At 47.9% G+C, this 17,004-nt stretch overlaps 1 protein-coding gene across 1 annotated transcript; it reads right to left on the reverse strand.

The window, feature by feature from the left end:
- Positions 1-4,805: 4,805 nt before the first annotated feature.
- Positions 4,806-6,557, reverse strand: LOC142831043 (endogenous retroviral envelope protein HEMO-like). Its single transcript, XM_075939926.1, has one exon. It carries the CDS (start codon positions 6,555-6,557, stop codon positions 4,902-4,904), a length of 1,656 nt encoding a protein of 551 aa, XP_075796041.1. The 3' UTR covers positions 4,806-4,901.
- Between the last annotated feature and the right edge of the window lie 10,447 nt (positions 6,558-17,004).

The raw sequence follows: 17,004 nt of genomic DNA on the forward strand, positions 1-17,004 counted from the left end.
TACTCTTTAATTGTTAAGATAAAAACATAGCTGATAAGGAAGCACCTTGCATGCAAAATTGCAGGTGCATGATACTGAGGGAAAGAAACTACCAGCGCTCGCTCCATTAAATGCACCATACGGTGCCTTATCTTGCCAGTGGGGTTCATTTACAAGGCCTCATCTCACTGCCAGTTAGTCCATTTTGTGGCCCATCCCTGGCTGGGTGTAGAGACTCGTACAACTTGCAGTTTTGCTGTGTTGCTGATTTTTATTGCTTGAAAGTAGCAATTAAAAAAGAGCTGGATAGCATCTGGAAACAGGGCTATATTTTAATGTTCTCTTCCAGAATTCTAAACAGATTGGGTAGCTTGCTTTTTTTTTTTTTTTGAGGGGTGGGGCGTCTGCCAAGTTTCTTTTATTATTTTTGCATCTTTCTATTTTCTGCATCCTTTGGTTCCTTAGTTGATTGGCCAAAAAAAAAAAAAATTAAAAAAAGGGAAGTGCATTAGCAGCTGTATCAGAGAGGGTTCTTTATCTCTCTCTCATACTCCCCCTGCTAAGATTGCTGAGAGAGCCTTATGCAGCAGATGTGCTAAAAAGTGCCTGACGGTGGTTTGAATTTTTCCTCCCCCCCCCCTTTATTCTTTAAAGGCTGAATCTGAAATGTAGCTGTGTATGTTTATGCCAAAATAGATTTTCCCTGCAATGGGGGCGAAGTATGTGTGGGGTGCTTGCTCCCTCTTTATGCCTTTACATTTTTTTCCCGTATGGAAACATATTGAGCAATTCTGGCCTGGGGTAGAAATATTCTGTAAAGGAGCGTTTGCTGAGATTCACTTAAAAGAAAAACCACAATAAAGCTCAAATTAGAGAGAGAGAGCGTGTGTGTGCGCCAGAAGGAAAATCAAAGTGTGTTAACCTGCTTGGAATGCTGGTGGAGAGTCACTGGGCTAGGAATACCTTGCTGTTGATGGTGTCCAAAGGCCGCTCTCAAGGGTTACATCTACACTGCCAGTTTTGCCGGCCGTGAGTATACAAATGAGGCACAGATTAGCATATTGCCATACATCATTTGCATAATTTATGCAAGCCGTTTTGGAGGGGAGGGGGAAGTAGTGTGCACGTTTTCTTTTTGCGCAAAAACCCCCTTTTCCCACCAGATCGGTAAACCTTTTTTGGGGCATAAGGATCTGGCGGGAAAAGGGGGTTTTGTGCAAAAAGAAAACGTCCACACTACATTTTTTTCTGAAAAACGGCTTGTATAAATTACACAAATGAGGTGTGGTGATATGCTAATCTGTGCCTAATTTGCAAACTCGCTGCCAGCAAAACCGGCAGTGTAGACATAAGTCGTTTGGGCCCAAAACATAGGTTTAGCTTTTTTAAAAAAGCAAACAGCTTTTGCCAAACCCAGCCTTCATCCAGCTATTGCATGTTGTTATTTAAATGAAATCTTCAAAAAAAAATATACAGTTTCCTGCCAGGTTGGAATCCTAGCTACAGCTGCACAGCCAGCTTGATTGTCCAGAGTAAAACCAGAAAGCAACGGCAACAAGGCTGGTTTCTTTGCTGAGGGAAATGCAGTATCTAAACAAAAAGGCTGTGTCTAGACTGGCCAGTTTTTCCGGAAAATCAGCTGCTTTTCCAGAAAAACTTGCCAGCTGTCTACACTGGCTGCTTGAATTTCTGCAAAAGCACTGACTTCCTACTGTAAGAAACCAGTGCTTTTTGAGGAAATACTATGCTGCTCCCATTTGGGCAAAAGTCCCTTTTGCGCAAAACTTTTGCGCAAAAGGGCCAGTGTTGACAGCAGAGATTTGTTTTCCGCAAAAAAGCCCCGATCGCGAAAATGGCAATCGGGGCTCTTTTGCGGAAAAGCACGTCTAGATTAGCCACGGACGCTTTTCCGCAAAAAGTGCTTTTGTGGAAAAGTGTCCGTGCCCATCTAGACTCTGTGTTCCGAAAATGCTTTTAACAGAAAACTTTTCCATTAAAAGCATTTCCGGAAAATCATGCCAGTCTAGACTTAGCCAAAGTGTATGTGGGGCCAAAGTATGTCAAGCAATAAACGTGCCTGGCTCTTTTAGGGACCAGTCTCAAGTCCCTTGATCCCTTTCAGTTGACAATGGACAGCACATTTTTTCCAGAAGTCTTGAAAGGCTTTAAAAATGTACTATTATGGCCATGGGGAAACCGAGGCACAGAAAGATGAAGTGACTTTGTGTAGGCTCATACTCCAGGTTGAGGAGGCTCCCCTATGCCCCACAGCACTCCTCTCCCCCAAATTCAATCAGAGATATTTATGCTATAGGTCATAGGCAGGTCACTGGCCAGGACTTTTCTGTTTCTTGCCCGTGATCCTGTCCATGACTAAATTGTAGCCGTAATAATAAGCAACACGCAGAAGAGTTTGTGCCTTTTTTTGTGGCTGTATCTGATTTTTATCTTGGCAGTATCTCTTTAAATGTATTACGTTGGGATGTTGTTTCTTTTGCTCCTAATTTTTTTGGGGAAAAAAAAGGTTATAATTTAAACATTCAGGAGAGAAAAATGTATTTTGTAATAATCAAGCTGCTATTATTTTCCCCCCAGATAAAGAGAAAAGATGGAGATGATTCTTTTTTTAGCCACTGCGTGGATAAGAATGATAAGAATATATTTAACATTTCCTTTCCTTTCCAGTCCACATACACAATAATTGCACTGTCACCAGAACACAGTTGGTGGGGGGGAAAGGGGGATGGAGAACGAATGAAGATGCCAACTGAAAACTCTCATTTACTTCAGGACTCAGACAAAAGGCAACAAGGTAAAGATTAGCGGTTTCATGTCTAGTTTAAGGTTATCCTGGGTTGTAGCCCTCCACAGCAAAAAAAAGATTGTTCATCCTTATTAATGTAGGTGTGTCTCTCTTTGTGGGTGGGTGGCTAATGGATAGAAATGAATGAGACTTGACATAAGAGCTTATTGGACCCCAGCTGAGATAACACAATGCTCTGGCTGCTCCAGAAACAAACCGTCTCTGTGTGTCCGGATAGAAGATTGGATACGTTGTTCCACAGCGTGGCCCCCGTGGCAGCTTTGAGCAACTGCCCGGTCATTTCTGATTCCACGCGTGGGTGCTTGAGACAGGCCAGGTGCCAGCTTGAGAAACCTGGAGACTGGCGTTTGTCCATGGAACAAGTCTGGGCCATGTGTGACTTCTGTTCACGTGCATGCTGCCTGACCAGCGTTCCTCAGCTAGGGTTGCCAGATGGTTGAAACAAAAATACCGAACACTCCCCCTGCAAAAAAACAAACAAACAAACAACAGGAAAAAATTCTGTTGAAGGGGGAAAAAGGGGGAAAGGGAGACCAAAGTTGTTGAGGGGGGAAAAAAAAGGACTCCAAGGACTTAAGACAAAAAACACCCAAACAATTAAAATAAAGCAGCATTAAAACAGCATGTCCTCTTTAAGAGTGAGTACAAGGATAGGAACAGGAGAGCGGTTGAGCACTAGGTCTTTTGGCCGGCAGCCATTTTGTGCCAGCAGCCTTGGGGAACCAGGTAAGCATGGGGGCTGGGGTCGGGGGGGGGGGGTGTCAGCCGACGGTCAGGGCAGTGTGTGCGTGTGTGTTATACCCAAGTCTTCAACTGCTGAGACAGAGTCTCGTTGCAGCGGGCAGCCTAGGAGGCTGGAGGGCACCCTGAAAAGTAGTTTAACGTCCGTGACTTTACTGCTAGGACCGAGGTCCCGTCGCAGAGGGTAGCCAAACAGGCTAACAGACGCCCCAGTGTGTACAGGAAGAGCTTATTACGCTTCAGATTTCAGCTGCTAGAATTTCATAATTCCTTCGCAGCGGGCAGCCTCGGGGAGACTGAGAAGCGCCCCAACTGAATTTTGCCACCTGGGTGTGACACAAATTCAAACGCCCAAGCTCTCCCTATATCTGTCCCTTTTATGACCGGCTGAAGTTCTTTTGTTTGTGTTCGGTTCGGGTACAGCAGCACGGGTTCAAGTCAGAAGCTTGACACGCACTGGCTTATTTATAGGAGAAAGAAAGAGAAAAGAAATAAAGAAACTTGGTTCAGTGTATATAGATATATATATTTTATAAGTGAATGAGGGCACCCCACTTGTTCCCAAAGTTTATAGCAAAATCACCTTACCAAAGGTGATTTACAATAGAAATGAAGCAGTTTGACTTTAAGAAAACTATAATAAAGTAACTAACTTACAACAGAGAGACAATTAGAGTGTACACATAAAGAAAAACACATTGCAGGTACAATTCTCACCCCTGCGTTCCAGACTTGGCGTGGCCAGCGTCTTTCTCTCAATCCCTCGGGAAGAAGTAGGGCGAGGTTGGGCGTCCCACGGACCTCGGGAGACAATCAATACCTGCCAGCAGGTGTAGGTGATTGGAGCTCAAATTGGGTGGGCAACTCAACCCTCTTTATACCCCTTGGGTCACATGGGCTTCTTCCTGGTCTTAAGTGGCCAATCAGGAAAAATGGCTTTGAATGCCAAGTTTCCCACGAAGGGTGCAAAGCATAATTCACACCTGGGAAGATGCAGACAATGGGCACCTCTGGTATGTGATGGGCGAAGATTCCTCTCCCGAGACAGTGCAGGCGTGTCAATTACTGATACTAGCCATCACGGCGACGGGAGGCCTCCCAGTCGTCAGCTAGCCCATTTACTGTCTGGTTTCTGTTTATGGTAGAATAAGGGACAGGCACCACACCTGCGTTCCCAGGGCATCAAAGGCTGACTGCCTTTCTCTTGCTCTCTGGGGGGGGGGAAAACAAGATGGGGCTCGTGGAAAAACAAGATGGGGTTTTGTCTGGCTACATTCCACCCCCTTGACACGCCTCACTATGTCTCAGAACGCAAGATGGCGGTGATGCCAGCACCTTTTGCCCTTCTTGGAGGAAGCTAAAATCGCCCTATCGGCAGGGTCTGATCAGATAATTTTGGATCAAGGGATTGATTAGGATCGCTTCCCAACGCCATATATCGGACCTGTACAGAGGAGGTAGCAGTGTACACCAAACGCTTAACAATACATAGAAGCATGCAGCAAGCAATTACAACAAGTAAAACGGTTAATATAGTATTTACAATAGAGTGAAGGAATGGAGTTAACGAAAATCCTAGGTGTTGGGCTAGCCAATCTAGCCATGAGGCTTTTCCATCCTCAGTTACAGCATGTAGTACCTTAACAGCGCCCTTTATAGCGAGTACATCTTGTTCAATTTGTCCTGATTTATTTACATAGAAGCAGCAAGATTGGTTGATTACCGCACATACTCCCCCCTGTTGGGCCAAAACTGCATCCAAGGCTATTCTGTTCTGCAGGGCAAAACGGGCTACTGATTGAATTTGCTCGTTAAGCAAGCCCAGAGCATCTGCAGTGTGGTTGAGTGCCTGTTCTATTTGCCCAGATACATTTACTATTGCCTTCTCTAGCTCAGCTACTCCAAGCCAGGGCAGGAGCGCACGGACGAACTGGTGGAAGCCTGTGGGACGTATTATAAGGGGATTAGTGGAAAACCTTCGTGGTGACCGGTGTAAGAAGCTCCCAAGATTAGTAATACCAGGAGCCATAATGTGAGGGTGTACAGTGAGTCCCCCAGGGGCAGCGTGCCCCATTGAGCAGCGCCCCATCCAATTCAGTGGCAGATACTTGTAGGCTTTCTGCCCGCAAATGAAAAAGAGTCCTGGCTCCTCCTTCAGAATGGGGGAGTAGGGTCCCTTATACCACCCTGTTCCAGTGGGTCCTTTCTTTGGGGTATGGTGGGTAGCACAGTAACTATCATTAGCAGCTGTGCAATGTAAGGCAAGCAGCAAATCCTGTAGGACCTGGTCCGCTGCAAAAAGCTCTGTCCTAGCGCACTGGTTTGGGAGTAGGGTATTACTGGTTACCAGTGTGGGGTTGTATATTTGACCGGTGTTAGGAATTATGAATAATGACTGATTGTACCAGGCTTTTCCCTCCAGGTATTGGCTGAAGTTTAGGGGAATAATGGTGACATTGCTAGATAGTGGTGTGCCACTGTGGGAGATATTATATCCCCCGCACCTTAAGGGTTTTTGGTGGGTTGCACTGGGATAGACATCCCAGACCTTTAGTTTCTTATTAAAACTTACTATGTGGGTGCACTGCTGATCCCCTAACCACCCGAGGTGAGGTCCTGTACCATTTTTGTTCTCAAAGCAGATGGGGTATACTTCCCTAGAGGTTCCTGTTATATACTCCAGAGGTTGACCCCATAGTGTAGGTTGCCATTGTCCATGCCACCCCCAAGTTCCCTTCCCAGAGTCATTTAAAAGTTTGTAGTCGCTGGAGCTGCTGTCATCAAACCAGGCTGGTCCCCACTTGAAAACGTTGCTCTTGTTCCACCAGTCATTTAAGTTTAAAGGGACAAATTCAACTCCCAGTCCTGTGGGGGAACCTAGCAGGGTACATATCCAGCAGTTTGTAGCATCGGCTGCAGAGGCAATAGTCTGGATAGCATTCCTGAGAGGGTGCTCTGGTACAGCGGAGATCGCAGTGATTAGGAGAAACAGCAAAGCTCGATCCGGAGTCATGCTGCGTCTTGAGTTGGGTAATGAGGTATTGTTCTCTTGTTAACTCCTTCCCTGCAACAAAACAAAAAGTCAGCCGGTCTTGGATACAATCCAAGCCTCAGAAATGGTTAGTGGCAGTTTGTTGGGGTTTGCAATAATCCAAACGCCCTTGTTTTTATAAGACTGAAGTACACAGGTATGTGTGCCCAGGCTGGGGTGTTTGACCACAACAGTATCCCCAGGGGCATATTTGGAGTCCGTTAGTGGTGTCCCTGGAGTCAGAGAGGCTTTCCTTGTTGGGAAAAATCCTTTGCTAATTGGGCTACCCGTAGGGGTTTGCCGATTGTTTAGCCGTTGAACCACGGCATCCAGTCTGCCTCCCCAGGTTCCCTCTGTAGGCTTAAGGTGGTATTTTAGCAGTCCATTCCATCTCTCAATTATGCCATTGGACTGAGGTCGGTATGGGAGGTGAAAGGTCCATTGGACTCCATTCTGGAGAGCCCACTCCTGGACAGGCTTGTTTTTAAAATGTGAGCCATTGTCAGATTGAATTTCCTGAGGTGTTGGGACAAGTGCAATTAGGCGATTCAGTCCCATAATTGTGGATAGTCCTGTTGCTAAACGAGTAGGGTAAGCGAACCCTATACCTGAGATGACTTCCACTCCTGTGAGAATGTATTTCCACCCTTGCCTGGTGGTGGACAATGGACCCACATAATCGATCTGCCAGGTCCCCCATAGCGTTTTCCCATCCCTTAGTTTGGCAAACCGTTGTCCTTCCGTGATATGCCTCCTGGTCTCAGTACATGTAGTGCAGGCTTGCACTAAATCCCTAGCCTGTTGGTGGGTGATGGGCCACCCCCTGATATGTGCCTGCCTCACCAGCTCCTCACTCCCCGTGTGTCCCAGATTTTCATGCAGCCAGATGTATAGGCGTTCCCAGTCCACCTGGGTAACAGAGATCTGTGCTGCTTCATCAGCTAGGTTATTCAATTGTGCAGTTGGGGTGTTATTCTTTTGGTGTGCTGACACATGTCCAATACTTAGGGGTTGCTGGGTGGCATGGTGGTATATCCACTTCCAGTACTCTAATCCCCATACGGATTTCCCTCCTATTTCCCAGTGGTTATTTTTCCAGTTAGTTATCCACTGGGTGGCTCCTGCCCATACAGCATAGGAGTCCGTATAGATAGTACTAGCACCTGCTTCACAAGCCAGCTTGATTGCTGCTAGTTCTGCAAGCTGAGCTGATCCGTCCACATCGGTGGTTAAGGGTGTGGTGGAATTGTCTGCTGGAACAGCTGCAGCCTTTCCTTTCCATCTCCCTTTAATCAATTTAGCACTACCGTCTGTGAACCACACTCCCTCAGGGTGAGATGGGTCAAATGCAGCGGCGTTTTGAATGGGAGAGGGCTGTGGGGGCAGGTGATATTCACTGGGCATTCCTACCCTCCACAGAGACTCCTTAATCATAGTGGGGTTCTGTGCGGAGTCTGCACCACCCACTCTGTAGTGTATGTACAGTGCCCATTTCTGGGTGGTCATTTTCTGTGCTACTCCTGGCGGCAGCTCCTTTCCTTCCAATATGGGCTTAATAATTGGAAGGGGAGTGTGTATGGTTATAGCGCGATTTTGTGTTAGCTCCTCAGTCTCCCTTAGAGCAGTATAGGCTGCCAGGAGCACTTTCTCATAGGGAGTGTAATTGGCTTGCGATCCCTGCCATGACTTTGAGCCGAATTGTATGGGGCGGCGGGGTGCAGTTTCACTCTCTTGCCATAGGGCATAAGACATTCCCGTAGCTCCTATGGTGAGATACACGTGGAATGGAGCATCGGGATGGATTGGACCCAGAGCTTGGTATGTGTGTATTTCGTTTATTAGCTGCCGCAGCGCTTCCTCATGTACAGGGGTCCATTCCCAAACAGAACTTTTCTTTAGCAGATTATACAGTGGTCGGGCAATTACAGCAAAACCGGGCACATGTTTTCGCCAAAACCCTAAAACTCCCAGAGTTTGCCTTAGTTGGGACTTGTCCCCAGGTGAAGGTGCCTGGCTCAGTTCCTGTACAGTGTCATCAGGCACAGACCTCCGCCCTCCCATCCAGACAGCACCCAGGAACTTCACCTCATGAGAGGGACCCTGGCACTTATCTGGGGGTAAAGCTAACCCAAGATTTTCTAAGGCAGTCTTTACTAAGTCCACAGCTTGCTGCACTTCTTCAGTAGTGTCCCCTCCTATTAGGATATCATCTATATATTGCAGCATTTGGATACTAGGTGGCATGGTTAAACCATCTAGGACCTTTGACAGTGCCCCATGGCAAATAGTGGGGGAATGTTTGAACCCTTGGGGCATACGTGTGAAAGTGTATTGGACACCCTTCCATGTAAAAGCAAATCTGTTCTGGTCTGCAGGCTGTAAAGGGACCATGAAAAACATGTCCTTTATATCTAGCACAGCTAGCCATTGCTTGTTCCAAGTTTGTATGGTATTTACAATGCTTGCTATGTTGGGGACTGCTGCTGTTAGGGGTCCTGTGTTACTGTTTAATTTTCTGTAATCAATTGTGAGCCTCCATTTACCATTAGGTTTCTTTACTGGCCATACCGGGGAGTTGTAAGGGGAGTGAGTGCGAATTAAGACTCCCCTTGTTTCCAGATCTTTAATTAGCTCAGTGACAGGCACTACAGCTTCAGCTGGGACATTGTATTGTTTTACATGAGTCACAGCTGATGGTGGGAGAGCAGGAGCTTGGGCTAGTAACCTGACACTATAAAGAGGAACTTTCCCCTCCTCCAGGATTGTTGTGCTGGGTTTGCAGCCAGCTCCGAATGCCCACCTTTCCCCACCAATGATTCCTTCCTTGCCCTTTAGGATGTCCATGCCCAGTATATTGGCATTCCCAAGTATTAACTCATGTTTCCTGGGCTGCTGGTAGGGGTTTAAAGGGATATCCAGTTTTACTTTGACCAGCGGGTAAGACACAATAGTGCCGTTTACTCCTGTAACCAAAACCTGCTTTCGGCCAGAAGGTGGAGGTCCAAGAAAGTTTTCTCTTTTAATCATGGATAATTGGGCTCCAGTGTCTACCAGGAAAGAGACAGCAGTCTTATCATTAACTGTTACTAAAATCCGGGGGTCGTTGTTAGGATTTTCTCTCTCTGCCTGCTCAAGTTTACTTATACAGAGAGAGATTGGACCCCCGCTTGTTAGTTTCCCTGGTCAATTTCAACAAGCGGCAGCAGCTCATGTAGTTGCTGCCTTAGCTGTGCATGAGGAGGGTCAGAGCTGATGTGGGGAGCACTAGGAGTTACTGCTGCTTTCTCCTGCTCAACTCCCTTTGAGGCAGCCAGAAGCTTTAGCTTATCGGTTGCCAGCCCATGTAATAGATCTCGGGTGAACCCTAGATCCAAGCACCGTTTCCACAATTTAGTCCTAAATTCCCTCTCCTGTGGTGTTACTTCGCGTCTAGGCCTAAAGCCTTCCTGCTTGCTTCTATAATCTCCTTTTAAATTCCGCACCTTAACTTTAACCTGCGGTGCCTCAGTTTCCCCAAATTCTCGGAGATCCCGCAGCATAAAATCAAATAAGTCTTGATAGGTCATGCGGTGGTCCTGAGCATGATTTCTTGTGGCTAGTGCTATAGCCTTATAGGATCCGGGAGCCCCTTTTAGCACTGGTCTTAAATCTCCTGTCACTACCTGTTGTTCCCATGGGCTCTCTTCCTGCCTCCCATTTTGGGGACCCCCTTGACGGAGCATAGCTATTATAGCAACAGTTTGTAGGGCTCCTCTAAGTTCATCCCCATTAATCCATGGGATGCTAGTGGGTTCACCTCTGTCAGCGTGGTGAATTCCCCGAGCCCATCTACAGGCAAAGGTCCAGATAGACTTTGGACCCTCCTGATTCCTGGGGCTAAGGAATACTCCTGCACCCAGATTTACCCTGCCACACTCCCGGGAGGACAGTTGGGTATGGCCAGCTCCTGTGTCCCATATCCTAGCTAGCCACTCTATCACCCCTTCCCCAGGTCTCTTGGCAAATTCGTCCTGGATCTTTCTCAACTCTGCAGGCTCATAACTGCGAGTAGTAATTCGGGTGGGTCGGGATTCTGTCCTTTTGCTAGTGGAGGGGTTATCTTCATCAACCTCACTCTCATCTTTCTCAGTTAGGTCCTTTTGGTATGTGATGATGGGTCTCATGTGGACAGGGGGATTCCCTAACTCAGGGGAGGTGGGACACTCATCATCGGAGGAGTCCCAGATGTCTCCATCCCAATCCTCCGGATCTACCCAGAGAGCAGCCTCTACTTTGGCTTGATTAATTTTTCGGGGCTTGCTCTCTAATCTCGCTCTCCTTTCTGCTCCCTCCCTTTTTATTATTGGAGCAAGACGTTGTTCTAATTGGTGCACATCATTGCTCAGCAAGCGCGCCCGGGTGTCTAGGTTCTGGCAGCGCCGCTCTAGCTCATCCCTCTCCTTCTGTACCCTTTCAAGCTCCATTTCCAATTTTAAATGGCTTTTACATGCTGTCTGCAGGGCACCTTTAAATAGCCAAATGCATGCTCCTTTCCCCTTTCCCCTTTTCATTTTACAAGCAGTTCTCCAGTTACAGAACTGCAACCACAGTTCCTCAGGGTTTCCCCACTCCTCTTCTAACATTTCTTTATCCCATTTAGGGTCAGCCCAACCTTCCTGGGCGAAGCTCTTTTCTACCTTGCTAAAATCAGTGACAGGCTTCATGCTGCTGTATTTTGAACCGATATCACAAATCCTGCCGACTACGCCAATTCTGTCAGCCGACGGTCAGGGCAGTGTGTGCGTGTGTGTTATACCCAAGTCTTCAACTGCTGAGACAGAGTCTCGTTGCAGCGGGCAGCCTAGGAGGCTGGAGGGCACCCTGAAAAGTAGTTTAACGTCCGTGACTTTACTGCTAGGACCGAGGTCCCGTCGCAGAGGGTAGCCAAACAGGCTAACAGACGCCCCAGTGTGTACAGGAAGAGCTTATTACGCTTCAGATTTCAGCTGCTAGAATTTCATAATTCCTTCGCAGCGGGCAGCCTCGGGGAGACTGAGAAGCGCCCCAACTGAATTTTGCCACCTGGGTGTGACACAAATTCAAACGCCCAAGCTCTCCCTATATCTGTCCCTTTTATGACCGGCTGAAGTTCTTTTGTTTGTGTTCGGTTCGGGTACAGCAGCACGGGTTCAAGTCAGAAGCTTGACACGCACTGGCTTATTTATAGGAGAAAGAAAGAGAAAAGAAATAAAGAAACTTGGTTCAGTGTATATAGATATATATATTTTATAAGTGAATGAGGGCACCCCACTTGTTCCCAAAGTTTATAGCAAAATCACCTTACCAAAGGTGATTTACAATAGAAATGAAGCAGTTTGACTTTAAGAAAACTATAATAAAGTAACTAACTTACAACAGAGAGACAATTAGAGTGTACACATAAAGAAAAACACATTGCAGGTACAATTCTCACCCCTGCGTTCCAGACTTGGCGTGGCCAGCGTCTTTCTCTCAATCCCTCGGGAAGAAGTAGGGCGAGGTTGGGCGTCCCACGGACCTCGGGAGACAATCAATACCTGCCAGCAGGTGTAGGTGATTGGAGCTCAAATTGGGTGGGCAACTCAACCCTCTTTATACCCCTTGGGTCACATGGGCTTCTTCCTGGTCTTAAGTGGCCAATCAGGAAAAATGGCTTTGAATGCCAAGTTTCCCACGAAGGGTGCAAAGCATAATTCACACCTGGGAAGATGCAGACAATGGGCACCTCTGGTATGTGATGGGCGAAGATTCCTCTCCCGAGACAGTGCAGGCGTGTCAATTACTGATACTAGCCATCACGGCGACGGGAGGCCTCCCAGTCGTCAGCTAGCCCATTTACTGTCTGGTTTCTGTTTATGGTAGAATAAGGGACAGGCACCACACCTGCGTTCCCAGGGCATCAAAGGCTGACTGCCTTTCTCTTGCTCTCTGGGGGGGGGGAAAACAAGATGGGGCTCGTGGAAAAACAAGATGGGGTTTTGTCTGGCTACAGGGGGGTGTTGGGGGATGGGGGAGGCCAGGCACTGAGTGTTTGTAGGGTTGCCAGGTGCCCAGTATTTTCGCCTCCTGGCAGGGGAAAAATTCAGAAAATACCGGACATCTCAGGTGTTCAGTATTCTCTGAATTTTTTTACCGGACAGGAGGTGAAAATACCGGACTATCCAGGTGAATACCAGACACCTGGCAACCCTAGCCTCAGCCCTTCCTTCAGGTGCTGCCCCTAACCAAGCTAGCACAGGGTTGGTGTTTACAGCCCCCACATGAAGAGAAAGGGGCAATATGAGGCCAGAAGGTCCCCACCCCTTGGCAGTTGTGACGCATGTGCCGAAAGCAGGTAACCAAGAAACTCTGCTTCTCCCGGTTGGGACCTGGGTCCCCCTAAATCCTGCCTAGGATTTTGTGGAGGTGGAAGGACTGTCAAGCCAGGGTCTACCCACTAAGCCTGTTGACCCCTGAATGAAACACACTACAAGCATGATGAGCCTTTCATCTCTCTGTTAAAGCTGCTGTTAGTTTAGTGGGCCTTGTTGGAACCGGACTGAAATCCACCAGGCCATTTTGCATGGGCCTTCCTGCTGCCATCAGATAACCACTTTCAGTCACAAATGGCCAGGCCTGGATTTGAACTAGTCACTGGCCACTAAACACCTCAGATCCCAGTACTTTCAGGTGCTGTCCAGTCCTCATTTTAAATTAGAAGCACTGTCTGTATCTACCTTGCCATCTGTTGTTCTTGGTACAAGAGGAACTAAATACCGGGAACGTTTGATGGGATGACTGTCTGAAGCCCTTCCTCATAAAACAGGGTCCAAACTTCCTGGCTTCCCCAAGTGGCTTTAGATAAAGGAGGTCAGATAGCAGAGGTGTCAGCAGCAAGGCAGATATAAGTGTGAGGAAGAAGCAGTTACAGTAATCAAGCTATTTAGGCCAGCAGGGATGACAGAAGTATTTGATTTATGTTCATGGATGGCCAGAGAGGTCTACATGTCTCCAGTTGTGCATGTCCCAGCTCACCGCCCATCTAATCTTTTTCTTGCCACTTGGCCAGGTCATGCAGGATGACAAGTGAAGAGACGTGCATCTCACAGCACGAGAGCCAGGGAGGACATGGTTTTTCCTGTGCCACTAGAATTTTAGAGAGGACCAAAAGTGAATCTGGAAAAAAATGTCACAAAGCCATAATCTGAGCAAAAGTTTGGAGCAGGCCAGCTGAAATGGTTTGTTTCAGAAATTGCAACAGTTTCCACATTGAAAATGTTGAAACGGGCGCTTTTGACAATTCTGAAACCTCTTCTGGAAAAAATGTCATCAAATGGGAAGATTTGTCCGAAGATTTGTCTATGAGCACCCTTAACCAGCCAAGTGTGAGGCATGCACAGAATGCAGGTACTTTCCCCTCACTCCCTTAGTGTCCGGGGCACCGGATGAGTGTCCCGGAGCACATGGCTACTGCCCCCCTACCCACCCACAATTCCACCCTTGTGGGGGAGGGATTTCAGTGGAGAATTTTCAAGCAGCTCTATTCACCAGGTGTTTCCTTCCCTCAGTGGTATTTCCAGCAGACGAATACTGTTGGCATTTCCTGGCCCCCTTCATCTGGCATGAATCTGGACATATTTTCCATTTGCAGGCTTTTGAGAAATGACCTCCCTTCTGCCTAACCCTCTGCCGGTCTGTCTCTAATGGAGAAAACCTTGAGCTCCCTCGCCTCTGAGTGAGATGGGACGAGAACATGGAGTTTTTTCACAAAAAGCAGAAGCTCATCAAATGTTTTAAATCATGTCAAGAAGCTCTGCTTTATTATCAACCTGTTACATGGAGATGTGGCCAGTGGCTGCCCGGGCCTTCACCCCTAGAGCAGAATGCCTCAGCATTACAGCTAACCAAGAGACTTGCTTTCTGGGATGCTGTCAGCATGCGGAGCGGCGGGAAGGCTAGTGGGCAACAGTGAATTACTGAAATTATCCATTATGAGTCACATTGCCCCACACTGCTTTTTATTATGTTCCCAGCAGGATCACTTTGCTGGCACCAAAATGCAGCTACTTCTTGGGGGTGGCAAACCTTCCCTTAGGCAGCGAGGTAGAGATAGGAAGCGAAGGAGGAAACCAGAGCCAGGTAAAACAATTCAATCTAGGGGGATCGCTGCTTTGCTAAACCACCGGGGCTCACACACTTGAAAATGAGGCCAAAGAGCCTTTAATGATGAGTGGTCAGGACTGTGGCTTTGTGGTTCAGCCAAATTGGCAGGTGAAAGTCAACAGGTAAATGCATCTGCATTGTCTGTGCAACGTACTGAAATGTAATGGAGCTTTTTACACCTGTGCTCTCTCTTGGCTGTATGGAAGATGTGTATTTGAGTGAGGCACACCCTCACCGTCAGAGGCGTGCAGGCGTGTAAGAGGCAGAGAGACAGACAATCTGCATGGCGATGTAAACGGTCCAGACCAGAACCCTTTGGAGTGATAAGCTGAATCGCTTCTGCCAGACTGTAGGTGTCAGCTTACATCACTGTTTCTTAAACTGTGTTCCATATGCCGCAAGGCAGTTGGAGGTGTGCCGCAGAGAACAACAGGTGACCTTTTTAACTTTCCCCCAACCCTTTCCCCCCACCACCACTTTTTTTTGCTCAACAAAAAAATCCTCATAAAAAAAATATTTTGGTGTTCCTCGAGAGATCATCAAGTCCAGTCCCCTGCCCGCCCGGCAGGACCAAGCACCGTCTAGATCATGGGTTCCCAAACTGGGGGGCATGCCCCCCTGGGAGGGCGTGAAGAAATTCCAGGGGAGGGGAGGAGTATGAGGCAACCCAGCCACACACACACTCCTGTCAATCACACCCCAAGTTTTGCTGCTATTTTTTGGGAGGAGGGGCATGAGGGTTTCTCAAAAATCAAAAGGGGGGGCGTGATGCCAAAAAGTTTGGGAACCAGTGGTCTAGATCATCCCTGACAAGTGTCTGTCTCACCTGCTCTTAAATGTCTCCAGTGATGGAGGTTCCACAACCTTCCTAGGCTTCCTTCCTTCCTCACCTTGCTATACACCCTGCATGCTATGGAAGCACCTGATTTTTTTTTTCATGCCTTTGCGCTGACAATCAGCCCCTGATAATGCCCTGGGCAAGTCATGGAGCATGGGAGATGGAGCATGTTCCCTTGGCCACACAGACTGCTGCTGGAGATCCCCTATAACTGAAGTCACTTTACAATAAGGCTTGCGGCTGCTGTCCCCCATCTACCGCCAGGATGCTCCGTGCTGTTCTGGACTGGCTTACGCCCAGCGTCATGTTTATACCCCGAACGTCTCTGGGTAGCGTGCTGACTCACCTGTGCTCCCGCTCTCCGATCGGAATGTGCACTTGCTCTTCTTTCGCCTGTGCTCTTAGCACTTGTTCTCATTAGTGTTTAATTGCTGCAAACCACATGCTGCGGCTTAGCCCCCTGGATTGCCCCAGTGTCTGCTCTTTTGGGGCTACACTGTGCTTTCCCTTCCCAGTGTAGGCCTGCACTGCAAGTTCCATTGTGGTGGTGCGGCGAATTCACGAACCTGCTTTTGCAGAGGCGCTTTGCCACGGACCCGTCCTGCAGCCCTGCCTTTGTGCCTGTTACTCAGCCTTAGCTGCACTCCTCAGCATCTCTGTCCCTGTGCCTAGTAGCCTGCTCCTTGTGTTTGATTTCAAGTGGCTCCAGACAGCATCCCCCGCCACTGCAACCGAGCAAGAAACTAGAGCCCAGTGATCAAGTATCAGCTTCCTTGGGAAGCCAGACTTTCAGACTTCAGCCCCATGGATCCCCTTCCCTCAATGTCAACTTGTCTTCGGGAAAATGCAACAAGCGCCTACGGTCCGTTCCAGATGCACCACAACGCAGGTCCAGTCTATACAGACCTAGGGTGGTACCCAGAAAAGAGAGAGCAAGAGAGTCTCTGAGGGCAGGACAAGAAGCAATGGGCTTAAATTGTAGCAGGGGAGGTTTAGGTTGGACATTAGGAAAAACTTCCTGCCTGTCAGGGTGGTTAAATATTGGAATAAATAAACCTAGGGAGGTTGTGGACTCTCCATCACTGCAGATATTTAAGAGCAGGCTGGACAGACGTCTATCGGGAATGATCTGAACAGTGCTTGGTCCTGCCGTGAGAACAGGGGACTGGACTTGATGACCTTTCGAGGTCCCTTCCAGTTCTAGTGCTCTATGATTCTATGAGTGCATATATGGGACATTGATGCGATTCCAGTGCTCTGCTCTGAGAATCCCAGGCCAGGAGGGACCATTGTGGTCATCTAGTCTAACCTCCTGCATAGCCCAGGCCAGAGAACGTCCCAAAATATTTCCTACAGCCAAGCGTTTCACAAAACAGCCAATCTGCCTCGACAGACGGAGACAGTGACCAATTACCCCCTAACACACGTGGA

This window comes from Pelodiscus sinensis, chromosome 12 (assembly GCF_049634645.1).
Source record: "Pelodiscus sinensis isolate JC-2024 chromosome 12, ASM4963464v1, whole genome shotgun sequence".
Classification (NCBI taxonomy): domain Eukaryota; kingdom Metazoa; phylum Chordata; order Testudines; family Trionychidae; genus Pelodiscus; species Pelodiscus sinensis.

Bases quoted from the DNA above. Each gene is read 5' to 3' on its own strand.
- LOC142831043 (XM_075939926.1), bottom strand. From the start codon at position 6,557: ATGACTCCGGATCGAGCTTTGCTGTTTCTCCTAATCACTGCGATCTCC.